Raw genomic sequence first — 21,921 nt, 5'->3', positions numbered from 1 at the left:
AAGGGAAGGCGCGGCATCAGGAGAGGTTGTGAGGTGGGGCGCGATAGTGCAGGCTGGGGGTGCTGGGGTGAGCACGGCGGGAAGCTGGGCAGCCGGCTCCTGCGCAGTTGGCCGTCCAGGTGGCGGGCCACGCCACGAGGGCAGCAGCCTCAAAGTGCAAGGCGCCCACCAGCAGGCGGTGCCCGCTTAGGCTTGTGAAGCCCCCCATACCAACCCCCACGTAGGGGGGGGATCCCTCAAAAAACATGCCCCCTCCCCCCCACACACACACACAGGATGTGATTCCCCTGTCCGCCCAGCGCGTGAAGCTCGCCCCACCCCCTCTCACAGCCCGCCCAAGGGAGGGCGAGGTGTGAGGCCTGCCGCTCACTTGAAGTGGCGGTCCTCGCAGGGCGCAGCCGTGCCCCTGACGGCGCAGCACGCCTCCTTTGTCAGGTGCGGGCACGGCACCCGCACCGACGCACCGCCCTGCGAGACAGGGCGCGGGCGGGTGAGTGCGGCTTCGCTCGCGAGCGTGCGGACGCACCCCAACATTCAGCAGCTACCGCAAAGGGACTCGAAACGCGGCTGCATTGTGATCGCCACCCACCTACCCACTCACCCACCCACCCATCCACCCACCCAGCCTGTCAAGACAGCCGTAGGGCTCAACACATTGCAGCAAGTAGGCTTCCCATCCGGCGTCTCCCCCAGGCAACGCCCGCACGCCTCCCGCATGTGGCCTGAACCCCAACTCGAAACACAGCAGTGAAAAAAGCGGCCCACCGAGGACTCGAACTCCCGCCGCTTCATCTGCTCCCGCGCGCTGGGCGTCTGCAGCAGCTCCACCACGAGGTGGCCGATGTCGGCCTGGTCCCTGCAGGGGTTGGTTGGGGTTGGTTGGGGTGGTTGGGGTCGGTATGTGTCAGTTGGGGTCGTTTGGGGCGGTCGGGGTTGGTTGAGGTTGGTTGTTGACAATTGGGGGCCGGGCCGGGTCGGTGGTGGTCGGACGGTGACGGCTGGCGGCGGGCGGGGTCGGTTGGCGTCGGTTGACTGGGTCTGCCTGATGCCTGTGGGCCAGGGATGTGGCCCCATGGTGGGCTTGGCAAACGTCGCAGCGTGGACGGGCCAAGCAAAAGGAAGGTGCGCAGATGAGCTGTCTCAGAAGGCAGAGGCAGGAGAGCAGAACTACCACCAGCACCGTAGCATGAAGCCCGACACGGGTTGGGCAACCGCGCTGCTGGTGATGATGCAGGCAGGACGCCGCGCGCAATTTGACCAGCCCCCGCACCCGTCCTGCTCCCGCTGCTGCTGCTGCTGCTGCCTCGCCGCCCCCTCCGCCTCCAGCCGCCGCCGCTTCTCAGGCCCAGGCTCCCACGCCAGCGGCCGCCCCAGCGCCTCTGGCCACTCGGGCATTTTTGGCAGCCACTCGCGCACCCCCAGGGCCGCTGCCTTTGCGAGGTTGACGCCCGCGGCGCCCAGGCGCCACGGGGACACCGCCCTGTTGGCTGCAAGCAGCTCCTTGGGCGGCGCGACGCCGGTGTGCCTGGCAGTGCGCGGCGTGGGCGGGAGGCAGGGGGGACAAAATTTGGCATCCAAAGAGGAAGGAGCTCGCTTTGGTGGTGTGGACCAAGCGGGAATCGTGGTGGTTGCGAAGGGAAGGGGGTTGGAACACCGAGGGGCCGCGGGTGTTAGAGGTGCGGCAGTGCAAGACGCACCCGCTGGATGCAGCGCCAAGGCCAGCGCCCGCATGACAGCCGCCGCGGCAGCCCGGCCCGACCCACTGACGCGTCGCAAGCCGGGGTTTGGGCCGAGGAAGGGGTCCGTGCGTGGCGGCGCGCGGGCGCACCTGGCCACCGCCTCGCCGTCTGCGCGAATGATGAACAGGTGCCACCGCCCGTTGACGTCCGCATCCATCACCTCAAGGCACTGCGCGGGGCCGAACGCCAGCTGCAGCACCACGGGGTCGACGCCCTGAGAGAGGGAGGGGCGCGCGCGCGACGACGAGCACATGTGGAGGGAAAAGTTTTGGACGAGGCTTTGGTTGGGAGATCGGCAGTTCGAGTGGGTGAAGGAAGGAGATTTGGGGCGCCGGCGTGACGTTGCAAATCGTCAGGAGGGTAGCAGGAGCAGCCACGCGCTGGTTGTGCAGCATAGAAAGGTTGAGATGAAGGGTGCTTGGGAGTGCACCAAGGCAGTGACGAACCGGGGAAGGCTCGCGCTGTGACAGCCCAAACGGTGCAGAGTAGACGTCCCTGGCGCTACAGCGATGGCTGCGCGGTGCTTTCCCCCACCCTCAAGTCCGATCTGCCAGCACTTGCGCCCCGCCCTGGCTGTCTGCAGCACTACCAGCCACCGCGAGCACCAGGAAGCGCATGACGCAGCCCTCAAAAGTAGCATGCAACATGCCCCCGGTAGCCCCGCTTCCAGCCATACTAGTGTGTGCACCACCGCCCAGATATCACCTGCCGACACTGTTAAGCGACCCTTTTCCCGTCAGCTGTGCCGAGCACAGCTGCCAATTAGTATCAACCAGCGTCCAACCGCCGCCAACCGCCCCACGCACCTGAAGCTTGAGCGTGCTCAGCAAGAACCTGAAGCGGTCAGAATTCTTGCCGGTCAGCAGCTGCAAGGGGCACCGAGGGTTGACCAGGCGGGTAGACAGGAGAAGGGGAATAAAAAACGCAGGGCCGACAGTGCAGGTGCCGAGTCATCCCTCACCGCGACTTGCCAATCATCCTGGTCTGCCTGCCTCCGATCCGTCTTGCCCATATGATTTGCCCCAGCTGCGTCCCCCCTCCTCCTGTCGCCAAGCTCTTCCTCCTTAAAGACGTGTTGCCCGCGCTTGCAACCTGACTGCAGGCGGTTTCAAATTGGCATTGGAGCTGCGAACCTTGTTCTGCAGGCTGACCGCCAGGATGGGCAGCGTCACAGTCGGCTCCAGCAGCGCGGATACCACCAGCTTCTCCAGCTCCCGCGCAGCTTCCTCCGCTGCCGCGTCGGTCGGCCGCAGGTACCCGCCCCGCGCCGCCGCGCCGCGCGCGCGCACCCAGGCCTCGTAGCTGCCCGCGGCGGCGCGGTCGAGGCGGCCGCTCTGCTCCAGGCGCAGCAGCGTGCGCTGCTTGATGGACCGCAGCTGCTTGCTGACGTGGAGCATCACCTTGGCGCAGCTGCGGCGGTCCTGCTCGCCGGGCGGCAGCGGGACCGGCGCAGGGCCAGCAGGGGCGGCTGGCGCGGCAGTCTGCTTTGCCGCTGCGACCATACTGTGTGACGCTGCTAGTGTCCTTCTGCTGCCGCCACAGAACAGGGTAGCACTTACTCGTCACTCAAGTGCAATTATGCGTGTAACAGTTCACGTATATCATCGTTGTCTCTCACAAAGGCATGGTGACAGCAGCGTTCGATCAGGGCGGAGATCTGCGCATTTGAAATGTGCCTATATATACCCAATAATGCAGCATGCGTTTTGCAGCGGCAGTAGCGTATACCAGTGGCAGCGTAGACAAGCTCGCACACCGGCACCAGTGTCACAAAACCCCCAAGCCACCATGTGCAGGTCTGCTGATTGCTCCCCAGCCCAGCACCTGGCTGCTGCAGTTCACACTCGTGACGTCGACGCAAAGGTCAATGCATTCCATTCACAAAGAGTGCTGAAGCAGTCAGCTGCAAGGCCGTGGGCTGGCTGATGAGTTGCCCAGGCTTCCCTTTCGGCAGATGCCCACAGTCTTACAGATAGCCTGCACATATACTCGGTCTCACACCTTGAAAAAAGACAACTTGCTTTTGAAATTCTCCTCTGTGTCTTGTACCTGATTTCTCCTGCCATGTAACCGCTGTACAGTCACCCTTAGTCAGTACAGACCTAGGCTTGTGTTCGCCATCAATGCAGTAATCTGTGGAGCGCTGCTAGAAGTACCCCCATGCATCAGCACCATCCCACGCATGATTACAGGCGATGGTGTACAGCTCAGGGCGCTCGGTGCGGGCTCAAGGCCAGGCAGCGCAGTGCAGCCGCCATGACGAATCCATGGCGAAGCGGTTGGGGAGCCCTAATCCAGGTTGAAGGCACACCAATGCTGTTGCCCAGCGCAAGGCGTCAAACCCAGTTAGAGCCTCGACTCTGAATGCTGGACAAAACAGGATTCTGTTTTGAACAAGTTCCCACGCTTCGCAGCAACCCACTCTGGCGACACCACATCAACGTTTGCATCACAGCAGCCGCCTGGAAAACTCCTTGGCCATATCCAGCAGGTCATCCAGCTTCGCCCTCCCTGCAGCATTTTTGCGCTCGTTGAGCTCGGCCATGTTGGCCAGCAGCCGCGTGGCAGTCGCCTCCCCCCCACCGCCCTCCTCATTTACCGCGCGCGCGTCGGCCAGGTCCTTCTCCCGCTGCGCGGCCTGCAGCACGAAGCAGCGCAGCATCTCCTCCTCCTGGCCCCAGCCCAGCTCAGCGGTCAGGTGCTCGTCCATGAGGTCGTCGTCCGGCAGCGCCACCAGGCTGTCCAGCAGCTGGGGTGCGGAGGGCCTTTGGCCAGGGGGCGGCGGGGGATTTGGATCGAGTAAGTAACCTTCAGGTGAAGGGCCACAGCTTTGGATCTATTGGATGTCAAAGTGCACATCCAGAGTCTGCTCCCACGTGCTGGCGCGTGAGCGGCGCTCACGTTTCCAAATTCTTAGCGGGCCGCAAGCCTGCACAGCCCCTGGCAAGACTCGCGGGTGGGCCGCGTCCAGCAGCGCCCAGCCTGCCGGACGGCGGGTGGCAATTGCACAACTTGTCCTCCCCGCTTGTGTTAGTTTCAAGGTTGCACAAGTCAAAGGTTTGCACCTCAGCGTTGGGTCCTTGTGAAGGCATGGAAGGACGAAGTCCTTGATGAGGCTCGGCACACGCAGGCGGTACAGCACGTTGTCCAGGGCGCTGACAGGGTCAGCGCTCTCGTGCGCCACCCTGACCGCCTCGCGCAGCGCCATGGCCTCCCGCTGCACCAGCACCAGCTGCAGCACGATGATGCCGAAGGCGAACATGTCGGACGCTGCCGTCGGGCGCAGGGCGAGTGCGTCCAGCTCTGGCGCCCTGGTCTCCCGCGATGACCCCTCCACTGAGACAAAGCTGCCGGCGCCGCCAGAAGCCGATGGCAGTATGCAGGCTGTGTCGAAGTCCAGCAGCACGGCCTGAGAGAGCTGCGGTCATTGCGATGTGTAGGGCGGTGGTCATGTGCAGGGCGGTGGCCATCGTCAGGTTTCAAAAACAAGCACATGTGGATAGGCCCGAGCCTCTGTTCGGACCGAGTGTGGCATGGCGCATCTGAGATGTAAGTCCTCGCTCGCAGCTCACACCACTGCAGACTCAAAATTGCAGCTTGTGCTCCTGCACCCCCACATGCCAAGCTGCCCGCTTAACCACTGTTCTGCCAGCAGCCCGCATCCCAGCTCACCCCATCCAGCAGGCCGATGTTGTGCAGCTTCAGATCCACCATCACCAAGCCTGCGTTGTGCATCCCCGCCAGCCCCTTGAGCACCGAGGTCAGCACGCGCCGCTGCTCGCGCCAGGGGATGCCAGCTGACAGGGGCCGCAGCAGGCAGCCCGCCCGCGTGCCTTTGACGTTGCGAGCACCCACGGGCATCGGCCGCTCCAGGTCCGGCAGCTGGAGCAGCGGGCACGCTGTGCCGAGGGAACCGTGGAAGATGACGCCCGGCTCCGTGCGAGTGGCGGCTTCGGCGATGAGGGCGTCCAGCATCTTTGGGCAAATGGGCATGATCTGGAGCAGCCGAAAGCTGCCGTCTCTCAGCTTCTGCAGCTCAACGCGGTAGGTGGTGAGAAGGGAGGGCGACCGCGCCAGGAGGGGCAGCAGGCCGCCGAGGCGGCAGGCGGACCCAAGCGCCTTGGCCTCCTCCCAGGGCTCAAAGTCCCGCACTTTGACAGCAACATCGACATCCATTCTCGGGGTGAGGTACAGCACGCCCTTGTAGACCGATGCGCAGGCACCCGCCCCCAGCAAGGCCCTTGGGTTGTCTGCGTTGTACTTCAGCCGCCCCGCCGCCCCAATGAAATAACCCCCTGGCGAGGTCAAGAGGCGGGGGTGGGCAAAGTTGCGCGCACATGCAGGAGGGCGGACGTGGAAAGTCAGGCGCTCAAGCCGCCATTCTAGTCAAACGTCGTTGAACAAGACATGATCCGGACTTCGAGGATTCCTGTGCCCACTAAGATTTAGGCCTCCTCTCAATCCCATATCCAGGCCAAAGGTACTGCATCAGACCAAAGATCACAGCATCGCTGCTGGGGCTGCTGTTATCTATCTCATGCCCAAGAACCCCCTCCCACGCGCTGGCCGCAGTCACCCCTGCTCACGCTGCATGAGCCCTTGGCTGCTCCGCAGGATGCCGATAGAGCCGGGGCCCAGCACTGCGATAAATCAACGCCGCAAATGGAACGCAACAGATGGTGAGGATGTGAGCACCGCATAAGTTTGCTGCGCAGGCACTTGCATCTGTTGCCAACCAAGGCGGGCAGCCACTCAAACGGTTGTGCTCAGTCATTTCCCACGTGCGCTCTGCTGTCCCAGCGAAGCGCCAAAGCGGATGCCAACAACAATAACAACGACTTCACGCACCGTCGCGGTCAACTCCAAAAGTGTCGATCAGCACATGCGTCCCTGGCGGCGGCGGCCCCGTGGCAGTGACGTCGTGGTACTTGCGGATGTCCGCTTCTACGGCGCGCACTATGGCTTGCACGTCAGGTTCCTTGTGCACTGCTTCCACGGCTGCAGTCGCCGAAGCTGACAGCAGACCCGCCCTTGACGCCGTGGCCTTCAGCGGCGACAACGGCGTCCGTGCCGCCTCCAGCGGCCCTGCTGCCGACGCCGCTGCTACTGCTGCTGACCCTGCCGCTGCATCTGGTGTGGTTGCCAACCCCCTGCTCTTGCCTGCTCCTGCTCTTGTTGCCTCTGCCCCGTCCCCTCCAAATGCCAGATTGATGGGCCCTGTGATCTGCTGTGCAATGGTGGGACGCAAAAGCGCGAAACCAGGCAGATGTGTCAGGCAGGCAGGTGCTGGGAACCAGGGATGTCAGCCGCCAACCTCCAGTGGAAGGGTTTGCTGGATGCACATACCGTAGTGGACATTGCCAGGGACCAAGCGTACATATTGCAAGAGTTATGCAGGTGAGCAAGAGGTGGCTGTTCGCCTTTCCAAGCTTGATACTCAACGCCCGTTAAATGCTTGGAGGCCTCATTAGAATCAAGCCAATCGCCCCTGGCGTCATCAATGTTCATATGAATTGTGAAAGGCTACCATCCGTTACCTGCTCAGTGGGAACGGCGGCTGTTGCAGTGGCCTGGCCCTGCTGTTCCTGCTGCTGCTGGTCACCACATTGCTGCTGCTCTTGCTTCGCTTGCCTCTCGCCCTGGTCACACCCTCTCTGGTCCTGAGCAGGCTGCCCCATCTCCTCCTTTCCGCTCTGCCACGCGACCCCCGGGTGGAAGACAAGCTCGCTATCATCCTGTCTCTGGTGGTGGTGCGGCCCCTGCAGCGCAACAGGCTGGCCGTTCTGGCCGCCTGGTGCATGGCGCGCATCGGCGGCCTCTTCCGCTCCGCCGTCCTCACCACTGCCTTCGCTGCCATGTCCCGCCAAAGTCCCAACGCCGCCGATTGCTGCTTCCGCTTCTCGCCTCGCGCTGATCTCGGCCACCGCCGCCGACGCAGCGCCGCGGCGCGTCAGCATGGATCCAGGTCTTGCGCTGGGCCCGCTCCTGCTGCTTGTGCGTCCCATAGCTGCTGGCCTGCTTGCTGTGGCTGCCTGCTGCGTGGGATCATTTCCACCACCGGCCTGATGGATGCAGAAAGTGGTTGGGGGTAGGGGTTTCTTGCACGTACGCAAAGGCAATAGTCAGCAATGTGGGTACATACTGTGGGTTCCTGGGTGCATGAGTTTGCACGGCGTCTGAGCCTGCAAGAGGGATCTTAACGGGCGACGACGCATGCGCGCATTTCTGCATACCCTCTATGAAAGTGTGTCTATGAGTGACAATGGCGCCATGCGCAGCGCGCGCCGTGCCCCGCGCTGGACACGCAGTGGCACGCGAGATTTGATAGATGTGATGAAAACCTGCGCCTGCCCCCTGCACGTCCGGCATTGGAGACCGTCAGCCCTGGTCAATCTGTCGCCACCACCCAGTTGTGGCAGCACACAACAACCCACCTGTGCTGTGCCAGCTGCCTGTGGCGCCTGCAGCACGTTTGTCTGCCGCCAGAATTCTTTCATCTTGGCCTCCACCGACTCCACGTTGGTGGCGTCGGGCGCCGCAAACACCGACAGGGACTGCGTGGGGGAGTGCAGCTCATGCTTGTGAGAGCAAATCACAGAGAGCAAGAAGGCTTGAGCATATTTGTCCGCGCATCCCCTTGGCAGCTCAATGAACCCAGCACTCTAACATTGTGCAGTCAAATCAAAGTCTGTGCGTGCATGCGCTGGCTGAGTGACGATTGGGCACCCACCTCCCGGCAAAGCTTCAACTTGAAGCTTGACTTGAAGACAACACTCTGCACCTGCATGTGTGACACGGGAGAGGGCTTTTGCAGGTGGACAGCCCAGGAAACAGAGGGCGCGCTCGCTTCTGACAAGTCACCTGTGATTCTGCACGTGCCAATGTCTTTCAAGCAAGTTGTCGCGCACCTTGAAGCTGTATGTGGGCACAGCACACTCTCCACCAGTTACCTTCGCCCGGCTGTGCTGCTGCCGTCGCTGCTGCTGCTGCTGCTGCTGCTGCTGCTGCTGCTGCTGCTGCTGCTGCTGCTGCTGCTGCTGCTGCTGCCCATCATCCCAGTCATGCCGCTCTTCCCGCATCTCCTCCTGCTGCTGCTGATCCTGCAAGCATGTGGCTGCTGGGCCTGACGCAATGCTGGGGGCTGCTTTTGGCGGCGAAAACGCTGCCGCCAGCAAGGCGTACACAAGTGCACGCACAGGCTGCCCGGGGGCGACCTCGCTGGTGCTGTCGCCGCCTTGCACACCACCAATGGCGCGGCCGTCTCCACTGCCACTACCGTCGCCGCCCCCGCCGCCATCCCCGCTGCCGCTGACGTCACCAAACCAGCTGCCATCAACATTGCCGGTGTTGTCCCGGCTACCACCCTTGCTCCTGCTCTTACCCCCCCGGCCCAGGCCGCCGCTGCTGCTGTTGCTCTTGTTCTGATCACCCCTGCTGCTGTTGCTGCCACAAGCCAGCAACAATGCGAGCTTCTCCTCGTCCTGCTCTGCCCACATGGCCACAGGGTCCCCTGTCACCAGGCCCAGGCGATCTCGTATGCCGTCTGTAGAGCGTGACAAGGGCCCGCAGCGACTGGTTGCGCTCATTGCGGGCCTCGATTGCCAGCTGTGGGCAATGGAAACGGCGAGATATCAGCAGAAGGCATGAGGATTCTGAAAGGCCGAGGCGTTACTGTGCAAGTCAGGGCCACATCGGCTCTGCTGTTCTGCCGCTGAGCCAACATGGCGTTGATCTGCAGAACAGCGGTGCTGCACCCCCTGCCAACCAGGTGTTTCAAGCCCCGCACCTTGAGCTTGTACTCGTTGTTTTCAGAGTCGGAGCAGTTCGCTTCCAGAACTGTGTTGGTCATATCATATACAAGCAGATCAGTGAGCAAGTGCGTACAGTCTGTGCTATGTCGTGGTGAAGTACAGTGTGCGCTTTGCGGCACGGGCAGCATGCCTTGGCGCGCAAATAGAGGTGCGCTCACCTTGATTGCCGCCAGCCATCGAGCGAAGGCCCTTCAAGTATTCCTGTTCCACTCTCTTCGGCTCCTCCACGCGGCTGTCTAACAAGTGCATCCGAAGCGCGAGCGAGGATACCCCCGACGCCTTCACTGAGCCCTGTAGGGCGCGCCCATGGCCGTCTCAGCCGCCTCTATAATCAGCGTTGTTTGTGTCAGAAGCGTGATCCGCAACACCGAGAGCCCGCGGCTGCGAATGGGCAGCTGTTGACCGCCGCGCCAAAATACATTTGTTGCGCCTATGTTGTATGTGCACGCACCAAAATACCATAGAAGCTGTCATTGAACGCTATTGCCTTGATCGCAAGTATGTATTGCCTTGATCGCAAGTACATAACGGGATGCTGGATGAGCTTCATGAATGTGAGGAGTGGTACTTGGGATCACTTTGGATCTTTTAGCAAACCCACAGCACACTGTTTCTACTGCTTATCATAAGTTTGTGTCATGCAACCTCCTCCTTTTTTGATATTAGCCTCTCAGCGTGGGACCAGGCGCGATGGCGGCAGGTGCACCGGGCGGCCAGCCACCACGGCGGACCATCCATTCGTCCACTAGGCTCTGGTGCAGCCATACCGCAACCAGCAGCGGTCCTAGGAGGAGGAGGACGATGAGACGCATGCATGCGAGGACAACAGCTGCAGTAGGGGTCTAAGCACTTCCGCTCTCAGGGGTCCAAGCACTCGCGCACGCGGTGACCCCGCCCTGTGCCTGGGCTGGCATTGCGTAATGCTGTCCAGGGCATGCACCGCCCGCACCAGGTGAGTGCTATGGACTCGGTACGGTATAACTTACTACGTTTGCAGGGGGCACCGGCATGGCTGTGAATGCTGATCACGTAGTGGGGATGTTTGACGGGCTGCTAAGAAGTTTCGTCACTTGCCGAGCTTGCACGTTCGTCAAGAGTACCCGATCAATCTGAATCTTTGATCACGCCCTGACAACCGTGTGCGCATGCTGCACATATCAAAGACTTGCAGAATTCCAACCAGAAAAGGGCCATGAACACCAGGTCTGGGAAGCACTGGACCCAGATGACTCAGCCGCCGCCCCGCCGCCGCCGCTTTGCCGGCTGCGGCGCTGACTCCGCTGCCGCTGGTCCGTGGCTGTTGCCTTTGCGAGCATCGGCGGCGGCGTTCGCCCCTCCCAGCGTCAGCTCGTCTGCCTCCTCATCTGCAAGTGCCACATGCTCCACAGCGCGGTTCTCTCCCGCCAGCAGCTTCTCCTTGGCCGCCTCCGCTGCCGTCGCCACGTGCCCCAGGCCCTTGGTCCCCGGCTTGACCGCGCGCTTGGGCTTTGGCGCCGCCGCGCGCCCTGCTTTGGTCTCCACCTTGTGCGGAGCCTCAGAGGCGGCGGCGCCGCCAACGCCGCCGCTGCTGGCTGCAGCCAGGCGCATGAGCAGCTGCTGCTTGCTGCCTGAAACAGGCAGGCCCAGCAGGCGGAGCTGGGCCTTGAGCTGTGCGACAGTGGAGGGCGCGGCTGCAGCAGCAGTGGGCGCGGCTGCGTTGAGAGAGGTAAGAACGCGCGACAGACTGTGAGTATTGAGCAACAGACTGGGAGGATTGTGGTCGGTCCAGGCACCAAACTAGCGTCAGCCAACCATGCAAATGCAGGCAACTCAAGAAAATGCAGGGTTACACCTGCTGCCTAAATGTCACTGACAAGTGCCCATGCATGTGGGCTGGCCCAGCCGCATGCCACCCAGCTGGCGCATCCTCACCGCCCAGCCCCCGGTCCCTTGCCCACTCACTTGCAGCTGCCAGGCGCTCTGACAGCTGCCGCTCTGCCACGTCCAGCTCGTCCTCACTGCCACTGCCGCCGCCTGCCACGACTTCCTCGCCGCCCGCCCCGTCCTTGGGCTGCTGCTCAAACGGCGCGGCCGCCGCCGCGGCCGCGGCTCTCGCGCGCTTGCGCGCGGCGGGCGTCAGCGGCGCCGGCGCGGGCGTGACGGGCGCCAGCGTCGCCGCCTCCTCTGCGGCCGCTGCGCCCTCGTCCTCATCCTCTGACCCAGAGAACTCCATAGCTGACAGCTTGTGCCACCGCTCGTCCCCGCCGCTGCCGCTTGGTCCCGCCTCTGCAGCCGCCTCGGCCTTTGCGCCGCCCCCGGCCGCCCAGTCGCGCGCCGCCTCGAGGCGCGCGATGAGGGCGGCCTTGCTGCCTGTGATGTCGAGGTTCAGCGCTTTGAGCTGCGCCTTAAGCTGCGGCACAGTCATCTTTGAGGGCGGCGCGTCGCCGGTGTCATCTGGGGCGCAGTGCGAAACAAACTCCTGGGAAGCACGAGTAATCAGTGGTGGGGTGGGAAAGGAGGTGAGCGGACGGTCGTATCCGCAGTAATGGAGCAGGGCAAAATTGGAAGCCAAAAGCGTAGTCCAAAGTAGCAAGGGCCTGTTGATATTGCATATTGTGTGGCCGCCGGGTGCAAGAGACCCTCGCTCCCGTGCCTTTTCCCAACACGCGTGCGGCCCTCCCGTTGCGTCCTGCCAGCGCCCACCTTGGCCGTCTTAGCTGCCGCCATCGAGGCGCGCCGCTGGGGCGTCACCTGGGTGCCTTCAAGCAGCGGCTGGCAGGTGGGGCAGCCTGTTGCAAAGTTGGGGTCCAGAGTGGTCATAGGACCGTGAAGCACTTCCAGGACAGAGAGCCTCAGCTGCATGGACTCAATAGATGCACAACCAAGCTGTAACAAAGCCGATGCACCACAAAGTGCAGCTTGTGCGCAGCAAGAGCAATATCATCGCTCAGATGCGGGTGTGTGAATCCACCCCCTACTGCTCTGCTCAAGTCCAAAGTGAAAGCGCATGCAGCCGGGCTCTCACAGTAGACTGTGCGGTTGGCCATGTCCCAGGACTTGACTGGGCCCTTGCAGCGGCCACACTGGGCGTGGTTGTAGATGTATCTGAAAATATAGTGCAAGAGCACATTATTCGATGGGCCGGCATTGGTGAGGCCTTCCCAGTGCCAGCGAGGCGGTGAACTGCCGATCATATGCCTGCGACGTGCTTCCCACATGCCGCTCTCTTCGCACAAACTACCAAATGCCAACACTCAGACGTTGAGGCATCCGTGATCCCTCACACATGCAAGTGTCACTGCGCGCGTGCGCATGCACACGCATGCACGCATGCGCACACACGCACGCATGCGCACACACGCACGCATGCGCGCACACGCACGCACACGCATGCACACGCACGCACGCACATGCGCACACGCACACGCACGCACGCACGCACACGCACGCATGCACGCATGCGCACGCATTCACGCATGCGCATGCACACACATGCACGCATGTGCAAACTCACACACACACACACACACAATAAATATACACACACACTATCACTCTCTCTCTCCCTCTCACCTCCTGGTCCAGGGTTTGCCCAGTATCTTGGCGTCCTCAGGATCAACCTGAAGGAGGGGGGGGGGTCGGATGAAGTTACCATGACAGTCCACGGGATTTTGCCGCCACGCCAATGGAAGCAGCCGGGCGGCAGCTCAAGTCAACCAGATTGGCCTCTCTGTTGTCAGCCACAGATGACATGTTGCCTTGCTTGCCGATGCTAGTGTGCACACCGTGATCAACATCTTGCCCTCAAAAGAATCTGCTGCTGCTCAGCGACATACACTAAATCTGCTAAATTGCATGCTAGCACGTGTTTGCGCATGATGCACGCACACACACACACACACACACACACACACACACACACGCACACACGCACGCGCGCACGCGCGCACGCACGCGTACATACCGTAAGGATGCTGCCGCTGGTGAACCCGCGCTGCAGCAGCTCAACAGAGTGCGCCCACACAGTGTCGAACGCGTCGCGGCTGAGGGTGTTCGCCGGCTGCTCGGGGTGGATGGCCGCCTGAGAGGGTGGCGTTCAACAAGGGCGGTGCTGCTAGTGAGAAAGGAGCAGGGCGCGGCGAGCGTTGACAGCGGCAGGTGTATCATTCTGCGCCCAAGCGGATCTCATGAGTTGCCTTTACTTGGTCTGACACCTCAAGCGCCTCGCGTGCAAAAGCAATGCTCAGAATCCGTCTGCCTGTTTGATTATTGCACGATCATCAGGCCCCCCACCTTGTAGAGCACCTCTGCCCTGTAAATGTTGCCCACACCTGGGTCATGGGATACAAGACGGGAATCGCAGTGGGGATGAGGCAGAGGCTGAGGACTCAAGGGGCAGAGGGCTGTGAGAGGGCTGGCCGGCTGGCTTTCCGCGCGCAAGCGCATGTGCCGTTAACACTCATGTAGGTATGCCCTTGGGTGCGTTGTCGCCACAGAGCCCCTGCCCATGTGCAGACCGGCTGACACGCCTGCACTGTTCACACAACACCCCCCCTCCACCGTCTCTTGCGGCCCTGGCCTCCCCAGCTCACCGGCCATCATGGTTTGGTCCATCAGCACCAGCCCTATCGGCTTCTTGCACTTCTGCACCTGCGAGCAAGACGGAGCAGCGGCAGCCAGGAAGACGACGGCACGCCTTGCGTGAGGCAGGCGCAGGGGTTTTAAAAACTACCAAGGCAAGCCCTCTCAAATAAACAGCTGCCTGCTGGGGCATGCTCCTGGGACTCCCTCGCATCCACAGGCGCTGTGCAGCTGACCCTGGTCTGCTAATGGCACAGCTGGCAGTGCAAGGGGGGGGGGGCGTCAGCAGGGGGAAGCTGCCCACCTTCGCCCAGAGCAGCTCCGGGTCCGCATCCTCCCTCAGGGGGTCTGGGCCAAGCTTGGAGCTCTGGGGTTCGCATCGCAAGGGTGTGGGGCACGGCAGCGGAGGACGGGTTGGGTGACTTTCGCACACCGCAGCCGATTCAAGAGGGTTCTGGGCCCTTGTGCAGCGTCTACGTGAATGGCGGCCTGCTGCTGCTATGCAGCGCACGTTTCGAGCTTGACATGCGGAGCACAAGGCGCTCTGGGATTCGTCTCTGTGTCCAGACCATGCGGGGCTGCCAGACAGCCCGCACCTTCTCATGATACAGCTCCATGCCGCCGTGGGCCACCGTCATGGCGCTCAAGTGCGCCACCAGGCCGTCCCCAGGGTGCTCCAGCCGCAGCCGCGTCGTCTCCCGCGGCGGCTTCTGGGCCTCCTGGGCCGCGGGCATTGTTCGGAACGCGCCTGGCCAGGGGTCGCGCGGTGGCGGACGTTGGGCAAGGTATGGCAATGAAAGGAAGCCATGGGCTGAAACAAATGTCGAAGTGTAAGCAGGTGCGGCGTGAGTCGCGCAGACCCCAGTCGACCCTTCAGCCAGCCCAACCCCTACCAGACATGCCAAAGTGGATATGAACAACGTCTGCGAGCGCGTTGCCCTCTTGGCCGCCCTGCCTCTCCCCAAAAAAGTAGAACAGGTTCTTCCCATGGACCTTGAGGAGACAGGTTGGAGCGAGGCGGGATGCTGATCTCAGGAATGCCTCGCTTCATGGTGTTGAAAACAGGCTGGTTGAGGCTGAGCAAATCACAGGCACAGCAGGCAGCCCGCCCTCAGCCAGGAACGGCTGACCACCCCTGCTAGCCGCCGGCTGCACGGGCTCCCTGACGCTGCACGCATCAGAGGCCCTGGTGGCGGCGTCCGCCACCGCACCGCCCCGGTACCGTGCTGCCCCGCTGTCGAGCTGCCGTGCCGCGTGCTCCGGCCGCCGCGCACCCACCTCAATCCTGGAAAGGGGCTTGCCGTCGATGGCCCTGGCGCCGTCTGCGAAGCGGCCGTTGGGGCTGGTGGCCTTGAAGGCACGGCCGACCAGCAGCTGCCTGTGTGCGTGCGCCACGCGGTGGCACTGGTGGCCCTGTAAGCAGGTGAGGTGGTGTAGCGGGTGCGGAATGGCACACTCATGCGGAGTGAAATGCTGGTGTATGCATTTGTCAATGGAGACAATTATATGCGCTCATGGCAGATGTGCTGCCACCCGCACAGAAACGCAAGCGGGCTCGCCGCCAGGAACTTCAGGGCTCACCTCGACCATCCTGATGTGGACAAGCTGGTGCGCGCCTGGCGCAGGTCCCTGCATGTTGAGCACAAACTTGCTCAGCGCGCTTATGCACGGGTAGGCCGCACAAAACCCTGTTGCAGAGCGCCTCATTGCCCAGGGCCCAGAGTGCAGGGTCCCATTCGCAGCGCCCATCCGGCATGAGCATTCACAGTTGTGCTCACCCGGGGCGACGAGGGCAGGGCAGTCGATGGGCGGTGACCACCACAGCCACGCAGGAGCGCGACGGCCGCTGCCGTCCACCTGGCAACAGCAAATGCAAGCGTTGTAACTTAGCTGTCACGCGGGTGCAAGCCGCAGGCAGTTGATTCCGGCCCGTTGCGCCTGCAGCAGCAAGAGCACTGACCCGCGTGTGTGGCGCTCGGCGCCACACAAAAAAGGTTCACCACAGACAAACGCGCAACTTCACTGAGAACTTATTTTTTGATAGAGCACAATGCGCCTGCTTGGTGCTGCTGTTGAGCGCTCTCACCTTGAGGAGATCAACGCGGTGATCTTTCACCCGCGCCCGCAGCTTGAGACGCTGCAGCAAACTCAAGAAAGTTAGGACGTTGGTGTGAAGTGCATCCGTGTGAAATCACTCATTTGCATGTCGCACTGCAGTGGCAGTTCTCTGTACTCGACTGCCGGCTCACCTGTGCCCGCGCGGTGACGCCCACCTGTGCTGGCACAGGCGAGCGCAAGGGCATGCTGCAACATCAAACAACCTGCTCAAATGTGTTTGAATGCCCCCGACCCCTTGCAAGCCGTTACCCAAATGTTCTATACAACTGCTCCCTGATGTGCGGCAGGTTGCTTTGTTAAGGAGGCCGGGCAGCTCTCACAATTTGGTATCAGAGCCCAGCGGCCAGCCTGGCAGTGCCCCTGAGAGGTGCGCCTGTGCACCAGTGTAAAGGGCCAGCTGCCCATCACGCCATGTTTGACTGGGATGTTTTGCGGATGGATGCGCAGCATCCTGTAGAGCAGGCCCAGCGCCGCCTCCGCCTCCCGCCTGGGCGGCCTGCTGCCCCTCCTGCTGGCGCGCTCGCCGGCCCTGCTCCACCTAACGTGTAGAGCTGCAGACACTGGAAAACGGCAGCTTCTGGCTGCTCCAGATCGTGCCCATTTGCTCCAAGATGCTGGACGCCCTCATTGTCATCGCTGCCACGGAGCCGGGCGTCATGTTCGGCGGCCCCCTCGGCACGGCGTTCCCGCTGCTGGCGCTGCCGGACCCTGGCGCGGCCGATGCCCGCGGGCGCGCGCGACGTCCGGGGCGCGCACGCGGGCTGCCTGCTCTGGCCCCTGTTGGCTGGCATCCCCTGGCGCATGCAGCCGCGTGTGCTGACCTTGATGCTGGAGGGGCTGACGGGGAAGCACGACGCCGGCTTGTTGATGGTGGATCTGAAGCTGCACAACATCGGCCTGCTGGACGGGGTGAGCTGGGAGGCCCGTGAGTTCAGGGCCGCCGCACAGGGTGCGCACGAGTTTGTATGTCATTAAGCCACGTTGGCTGCTAGTTGGCTCGTCGCCGTCCTCCCACCATGATGCAGTTGTGCGGCACCGGCAGACCGTGCCACTGAACTTCAACGTCTAAAACCCTCATGCTGCCGTCCGCACGGCGCCGCGTAATCCTCTGCACAGCCCACCAAAACCAACTGCTGCTGCGGTAGTAAGGTGTGAAGGCTGGAGCAAAGCCCATTGGACCCTGAAACCTCTCAATCCCAAACGATTATCATAATCAAGACAATTTGTCTCTGCGTTTACAGTGGCGTAGTTGCAACACTGGCAGTGGCGCAAACCTGACATTGTCACTGATCAGCCTCCTGCCTGTGCAGCACAACTATTTCGTTCCAAGCTGCTCTCTTATGATATCGTGTACCTTTGCACCTTTACTCTCACAAACATGGAGCGCCTCACGATTCGCGGCATGCTCGAGAGCTCGTGCGCCGAGATCCCTGGCAACGTGATCGAAACCATCCTCGGCATGGGCGCCGGAGTTATTCAGACAATCAAAAAGCTCATGCAACGCGTCGAAAATGCTATCGGCGTGCTGCCAGGGCAGATCAGAGGGCTGCGCGAGAAGCGCAGGGCAGGACGACTCGACGAGGCCACCTCGCTTGAGGAGCTAGAGGTGCACCTCAGCGAACTTGTAAAGCTCAGAGATGACCTGAAACATACCCCCTGCACTGCCAAGGGTTATGGTTGGTATAGCAACGAGCAATTTGGCAGGGAGCACCCGGACGACGCGCTTCCCGCCCTCATACAGCTGACGCGCGTCAAGGACGCCACAGAGCGCTACCAAGGTGCGTGTGTGCGGTACTGGACCTGCGGGCACAAGCATGAGCGTCGCTCACATATGCACGTCAGCGTCTTGGTCGCGGTGCCTCCGAGGTTAGTTGTTGACATCCATGCGACTCTGCCGCAGCAATTGCCTCGTCAGCCGATTGCAGTTTGGCAGGCCCGCCTGCATTCTGCAGCAGGGCACCTGTCAGTTGCATGGCACCGCAACTTCTGATACTGTGTTTTTGTCATCCACCTGTTGATTCCATTATCAACTGCACTCACACATGAACGTCTGAATGCGCCCAAATTTGCAGGACACGAGACAGAGCAGGTGGCGGACATGCACATCCTGCGGCTGCCCGGCCTGCTTTTCCTCCTCCTGTGGCTGTACGGGATCGTGGTGCGTGGCTGCTTGCAACAAGGAACACTGTAAATGGTGACAATGCCAGCACCTCGCATGCATCGCATCTTCCACAACTAGCGGCCTGCCTGTTGCTGCGCTCGCCGCCACTGCAGTGAGTGCTGGTGCCGACGCCTGCGTGAGCTTGTGTGTGACTCCAGCCGCCCCTCTTTGCTACCGAACAGAAGCCGCCACCCGAGCGCCAGCGCTCCCCGCCCCAGCGTGCGCCCTCAAATGCTGTGCAAAGTTTCCCCCCATCCTTCCTATGCACGCACGACACCCCCGGGTCCCAGTGCGGCGTGCTTCCCCCTCTGACGTGCAAGGAGGGCCGCCAGGCCGCCAGCGGCGAGACGGCGGCCCCTCCCGGCCAGCTGGCGCGGCGGAAGCCGCAGCCGCTGCCGCGGCCCCTGCAGCAGCAGCAGCAGCAGCAGCAGCAGCAGCAGCAGCAGCAGCAGCAGCAGCAGCAGCAGCAGCAGCAGCAGCAGCAGCAGCAGCAGCAGCGACCGCAGCAGCAAGACGCCACGGCGGCCCTGGCAGACGCCATCGCCACCATGAAGCAGCTGAGGATCCAGCCCCTGCCCAAAAAGCCCATCAACAGGCCCGAGGACGTGGGCAGCATCGAGGACCTGGTGAAGAGCATCCAGGACATCAGCCTCTGAAGCACCCGAGGCGGCCTTGAAAGGCGCCTGCCCGGACGGGCTGCTGCATGTGTGTGGCGGGCGTGCGGTGTGCTGTGCCGTGCGCCCCTCACACGCCGCGCGCCTGGGGCCCTGCGCCCTGTGCTCAAGCCACGTACACTGCGACCAGCATCGAGGACCTGGTGAAGAGCATCGAGGACATCGGAATCCACAACCCCTGAGGCGGCTGCCGGCCTTAGCGCGCCTGGTCTGCCGCGCCGCCGCACGCCGCGCGCAGCGGCTCGCGGCGGGTGCGTGGCGTGCTGCATTGCGTGCACTCTGCCCCGCGGGGCATGGCTGTCCCGCGTGCGCCACGCCCCGCGTGCGCCACGCCCTGCGTGCGCCACGCCCCGCATGCCACGCCTTGCGCCCTCAGGGGGCAGGCAGCCCGCTGCGCCCCATGCTCCGCGCAGCGCCGCCACACACACTATTTTCTGATACGCCGCCGGCCAGCCACTGCTGAATGTGCAGTGGCGCACCAGTTCCCTGGCCTGCGGCAGCAGGCGCGCTCGATTGCATGCAGCGGGTCGGGTGTACCATGAGGTTTGCATACCTGGCTGCGCAGCGGCAATGCAGCTCTTGGGCATCAGCTCCACTTCTCAGCAACCTCAGCCGTCGCTCCCCTGCACAGCCAGTGATCCCCGCAAGGCCAAGCTCCGGCTTTGCGCGCCGCGCTGCTTGCAGTCCTGGCGCCGGCCGCCCTGCCGCCCTGCGCCTGCTGCTGCCACTGGATGTTTGGGTTAGCGTCCCTGGGTGACCCCGGCACAATCAAGTTGCCTCGCGTCTTTTGTAGGTAGCTGATTAACTAACGGATGAAGCTGCTTTGCAGTTGGCTTGAAGCCGTGCCTCATGGAGTTGAGAGAGTGGGCTCAAACAAGAATTGCCGGGCTGCTACATGCGAGCCCCGCCGCCTGCTCCAGAGCTGTGGCACCAAAAAGCAGCTCGCTTAGCCGTGACAACCATCAAAGTTCTCTGCCTTTGGCTCTTTTCCATTGCCAACACACACTGAATCTTTTGGCGCTTTCTTGCGGCAACCATGAGACTGTGGAAGTGTGTCCCATCTTTGATGCTTTTTCATCTCCGTCGTCCTCGCGGCTCAGCATGCTGCACCAGCACCGATCACACTGCCCCGTCATAGTATATATGCATTCGCTCTAGGCGGTCACGCAGGGTAGGTGTATATGCATGCTGTAATGGTGATGCTGACGCTGGTCGTACGACGACAGACAAGCAGCACTCATTGCATGAGTTTTCAGAGGCGGCGCGCGCCCAGTGACGACACATTTCCCAGGCGCTGCTTATTGGTGAGGCAGCATCCGTGGATGGACTCATCTTCGGGCTGTTGCGTCATTGTACATGTAACAATGATATAGCTGGCATGATGGTGGTTCTGACACAAGGCTTCAGCATTGTGCAGCCGGCCCAGCTCGCAACTCTGTCACGATTATCATGTCGATCATGCGGTTGACTCATTGACGTTGCGGGCCGTTCACATCAGTCATGCCACTCGCACATTTGGCAACGACCGCTTCGGTGCTGTTAGGCAATACAAGCTGCCGATGTTTTGTCGAACCTGCCGGTATTCCCCTTGCGAGGCTCAGAACACACACGACAGTCTTGCGGCACGATCTGCCTGCAATCCGAACTCAAACCTGGGAGCCTTCTGTTCTCTGATACCAATTCTTTATCATACTTAACGGGTGGTTGTGCGTTAGGGCTGCCGGCGCTCATCGCTGCCTCGTGTATCTTGATCTCACTTACACACTCTCAAGTGGTCACGCTGCGGGCCGTTCCGCTTGCCTGTGTGAATGCTCTGTATGGGTAGAATTATTGAACGACAAACTCTTGAGCCTCTGTATCTGGCACAGGCAGAGGGGCATCCCTGAAGTTGGCCTTGCTGCCTGTTGCCACCCCTCTGCAGCGGCGACAGCGTTTTGGTCAGCAGCCACAGCAGCGGTGGCCTCCCAGCACACGGTGTGGCCCAGTGCTTGTTGCGTGTCTCGCAGGTTGATTCTGTCCACGCCATCTGGTTGCCATTGAAACGAAAAATCAGCAGCAGCAGCAGCAGCAGCAGCAGCAGCAGCAGCAGCAGCAGCAGCAGCAGCAGCAGCAGAAGAAGAAGAAGAAGTGCCAGGAGCAGCAGCGGCAGAAGACCCCGTCATGGCAAACTGGGCGCGAGCGCATCTTTCGGGGCCAGCATCTTCTGTCGCAGGTCCAATTTCAGCCTGGGCCACTGCAGGAGTGAGAGCTATGGGCATGGATTATGATTTGCTGGCACTAGCACATGCTGCAGAAGAGTCGATCCGCCAGCACAGGGACGCCATCAACAAGCAGTCGCCGCCACCAAAGATACGCACCCTGAGCGGCGGCTTTGAAGTCGCCCTGGATGGTGGGTGGCTGACTTACCAGGCACATGTTTTCTTGTCGTTTGTCATCCAGCAGATTTTGCCTCCATGCGAATTTGGAGGCAGCAATCTCCTACGTGAAATTGCATGGGACTGCAGGTGTTTCGCCACCCGCAGCTCTTCTTCCTTTTTCCATCAGTTGCAGTGCGATGTCGCTGCTGCTGGCATCCTCACCTTCCTGCGCTGCCTGTTTGCTCCTGGTACCTGCGCGCAGTCTTAGGCCCCATGTCCATAGGCATCCTGAGGCCCAGCTAGGGCTACTTGCCCAGTGAGTAAGGGGTGCCAGGGGGCCCTCGGGAGGAGGAGGGTGGGGCTGCAGCATGAGACTGCAGCGTCAGCACGATCGCTGCGGGCTTTGGTCTCCTTGCCGCTGTTCCCACCGAGCCATGGGCCCAGTCGAGCGCCTCCACCCTCCGGGAGGTACAAGCGTCCCCCATTGCTGCGCGCACGGGG

General features: G+C 62.0%; 5 protein-coding genes across 5 annotated transcripts in view; 2 read left to right on the top strand and 3 right to left on the bottom strand.

Annotated features, from left to right (window-relative positions):
• Positions 1-366: 366 nt before the first annotated feature.
• MNEG_2523 (hypothetical protein) lies at positions 367-3,241 on the bottom strand (the record flags this gene model as incomplete). The annotated part of the gene is made up of 6 exons (XM_014049005.1): positions 367-468; positions 766-856; positions 1,271-1,525; positions 1,829-1,953; positions 2,546-2,605; positions 2,873-3,241. 6 exons carry the CDS (start codon positions 3,239-3,241, stop codon positions 367-369), a joined length of 1,002 nt encoding a protein of 333 aa, XP_013904459.1.
• A 947-nt stretch (positions 3,242-4,188) lies between these two features.
• On the bottom strand, positions 4,189-5,915 carry MNEG_2522 (hypothetical protein; the record flags this gene model as incomplete). The annotated part of the gene is made up of 3 exons (XM_014049004.1): positions 4,189-4,504; positions 4,805-5,157; positions 5,412-5,915. The coding sequence occupies 3 exons, from the start codon at positions 5,913-5,915 to the stop codon at positions 4,189-4,191; spliced, it is 1,173 nt and encodes a 390-aa protein (XP_013904458.1).
• Positions 5,916-10,780: 4,865 nt separating this feature from the next.
• MNEG_2521 (endonuclease VIII) lies at positions 10,781-15,700 on the bottom strand (the record flags this gene model as incomplete). The annotated part of the gene is made up of 13 exons (XM_014049003.1): positions 10,781-11,241; positions 11,492-12,008; positions 12,233-12,318; positions 12,555-12,634; positions 13,103-13,149; positions 13,494-13,610; positions 13,823-13,860; positions 14,122-14,179; positions 14,415-14,477; positions 14,707-14,858; positions 15,004-15,103; positions 15,278-15,523; positions 15,692-15,700. 13 exons carry the CDS (start codon positions 15,698-15,700, stop codon positions 10,781-10,783), a joined length of 1,974 nt encoding a protein of 657 aa, XP_013904457.1.
• Positions 15,701-17,606: 1,906 nt separating this feature from the next.
• On the top strand, positions 17,607-19,045 carry MNEG_2520 (hypothetical protein; the record flags this gene model as incomplete). Its single annotated transcript, XM_014049002.1, has 3 exons — positions 17,607-18,006; positions 18,301-18,386; positions 18,680-19,045. The coding sequence occupies 3 exons, from the start codon at positions 17,607-17,609 to the stop codon at positions 19,043-19,045; spliced, it is 852 nt and encodes a 283-aa protein (XP_013904456.1).
• A 2,268-nt stretch (positions 19,046-21,313) lies between these two features.
• Positions 21,314-21,921, top strand: part of MNEG_2519 (hypothetical protein) — a gene marked incomplete at both ends in the record, with an annotated part of 3,345 nt that continues 2,737 nt past the window's right edge. Inside the window, one exon of the mRNA XM_014049001.1 lies at positions 21,314-21,452. Coding sequence (XP_013904455.1) covers positions 21,314-21,452 — 139 coding nt within the window. The remainder of the gene's footprint in view (positions 21,453-21,921) is intronic.

Source organism: Monoraphidium neglectum (genome assembly GCF_000611645.1).
Source record: "Monoraphidium neglectum strain SAG 48.87 unplaced genomic scaffold scaffold00287, whole genome shotgun sequence".
NCBI lineage: Eukaryota > Viridiplantae > Chlorophyta > Chlorophyceae > Sphaeropleales > Selenastraceae > Monoraphidium > Monoraphidium neglectum.
This window is presented reverse-complemented; position numbering and strand designations above follow the sequence as displayed.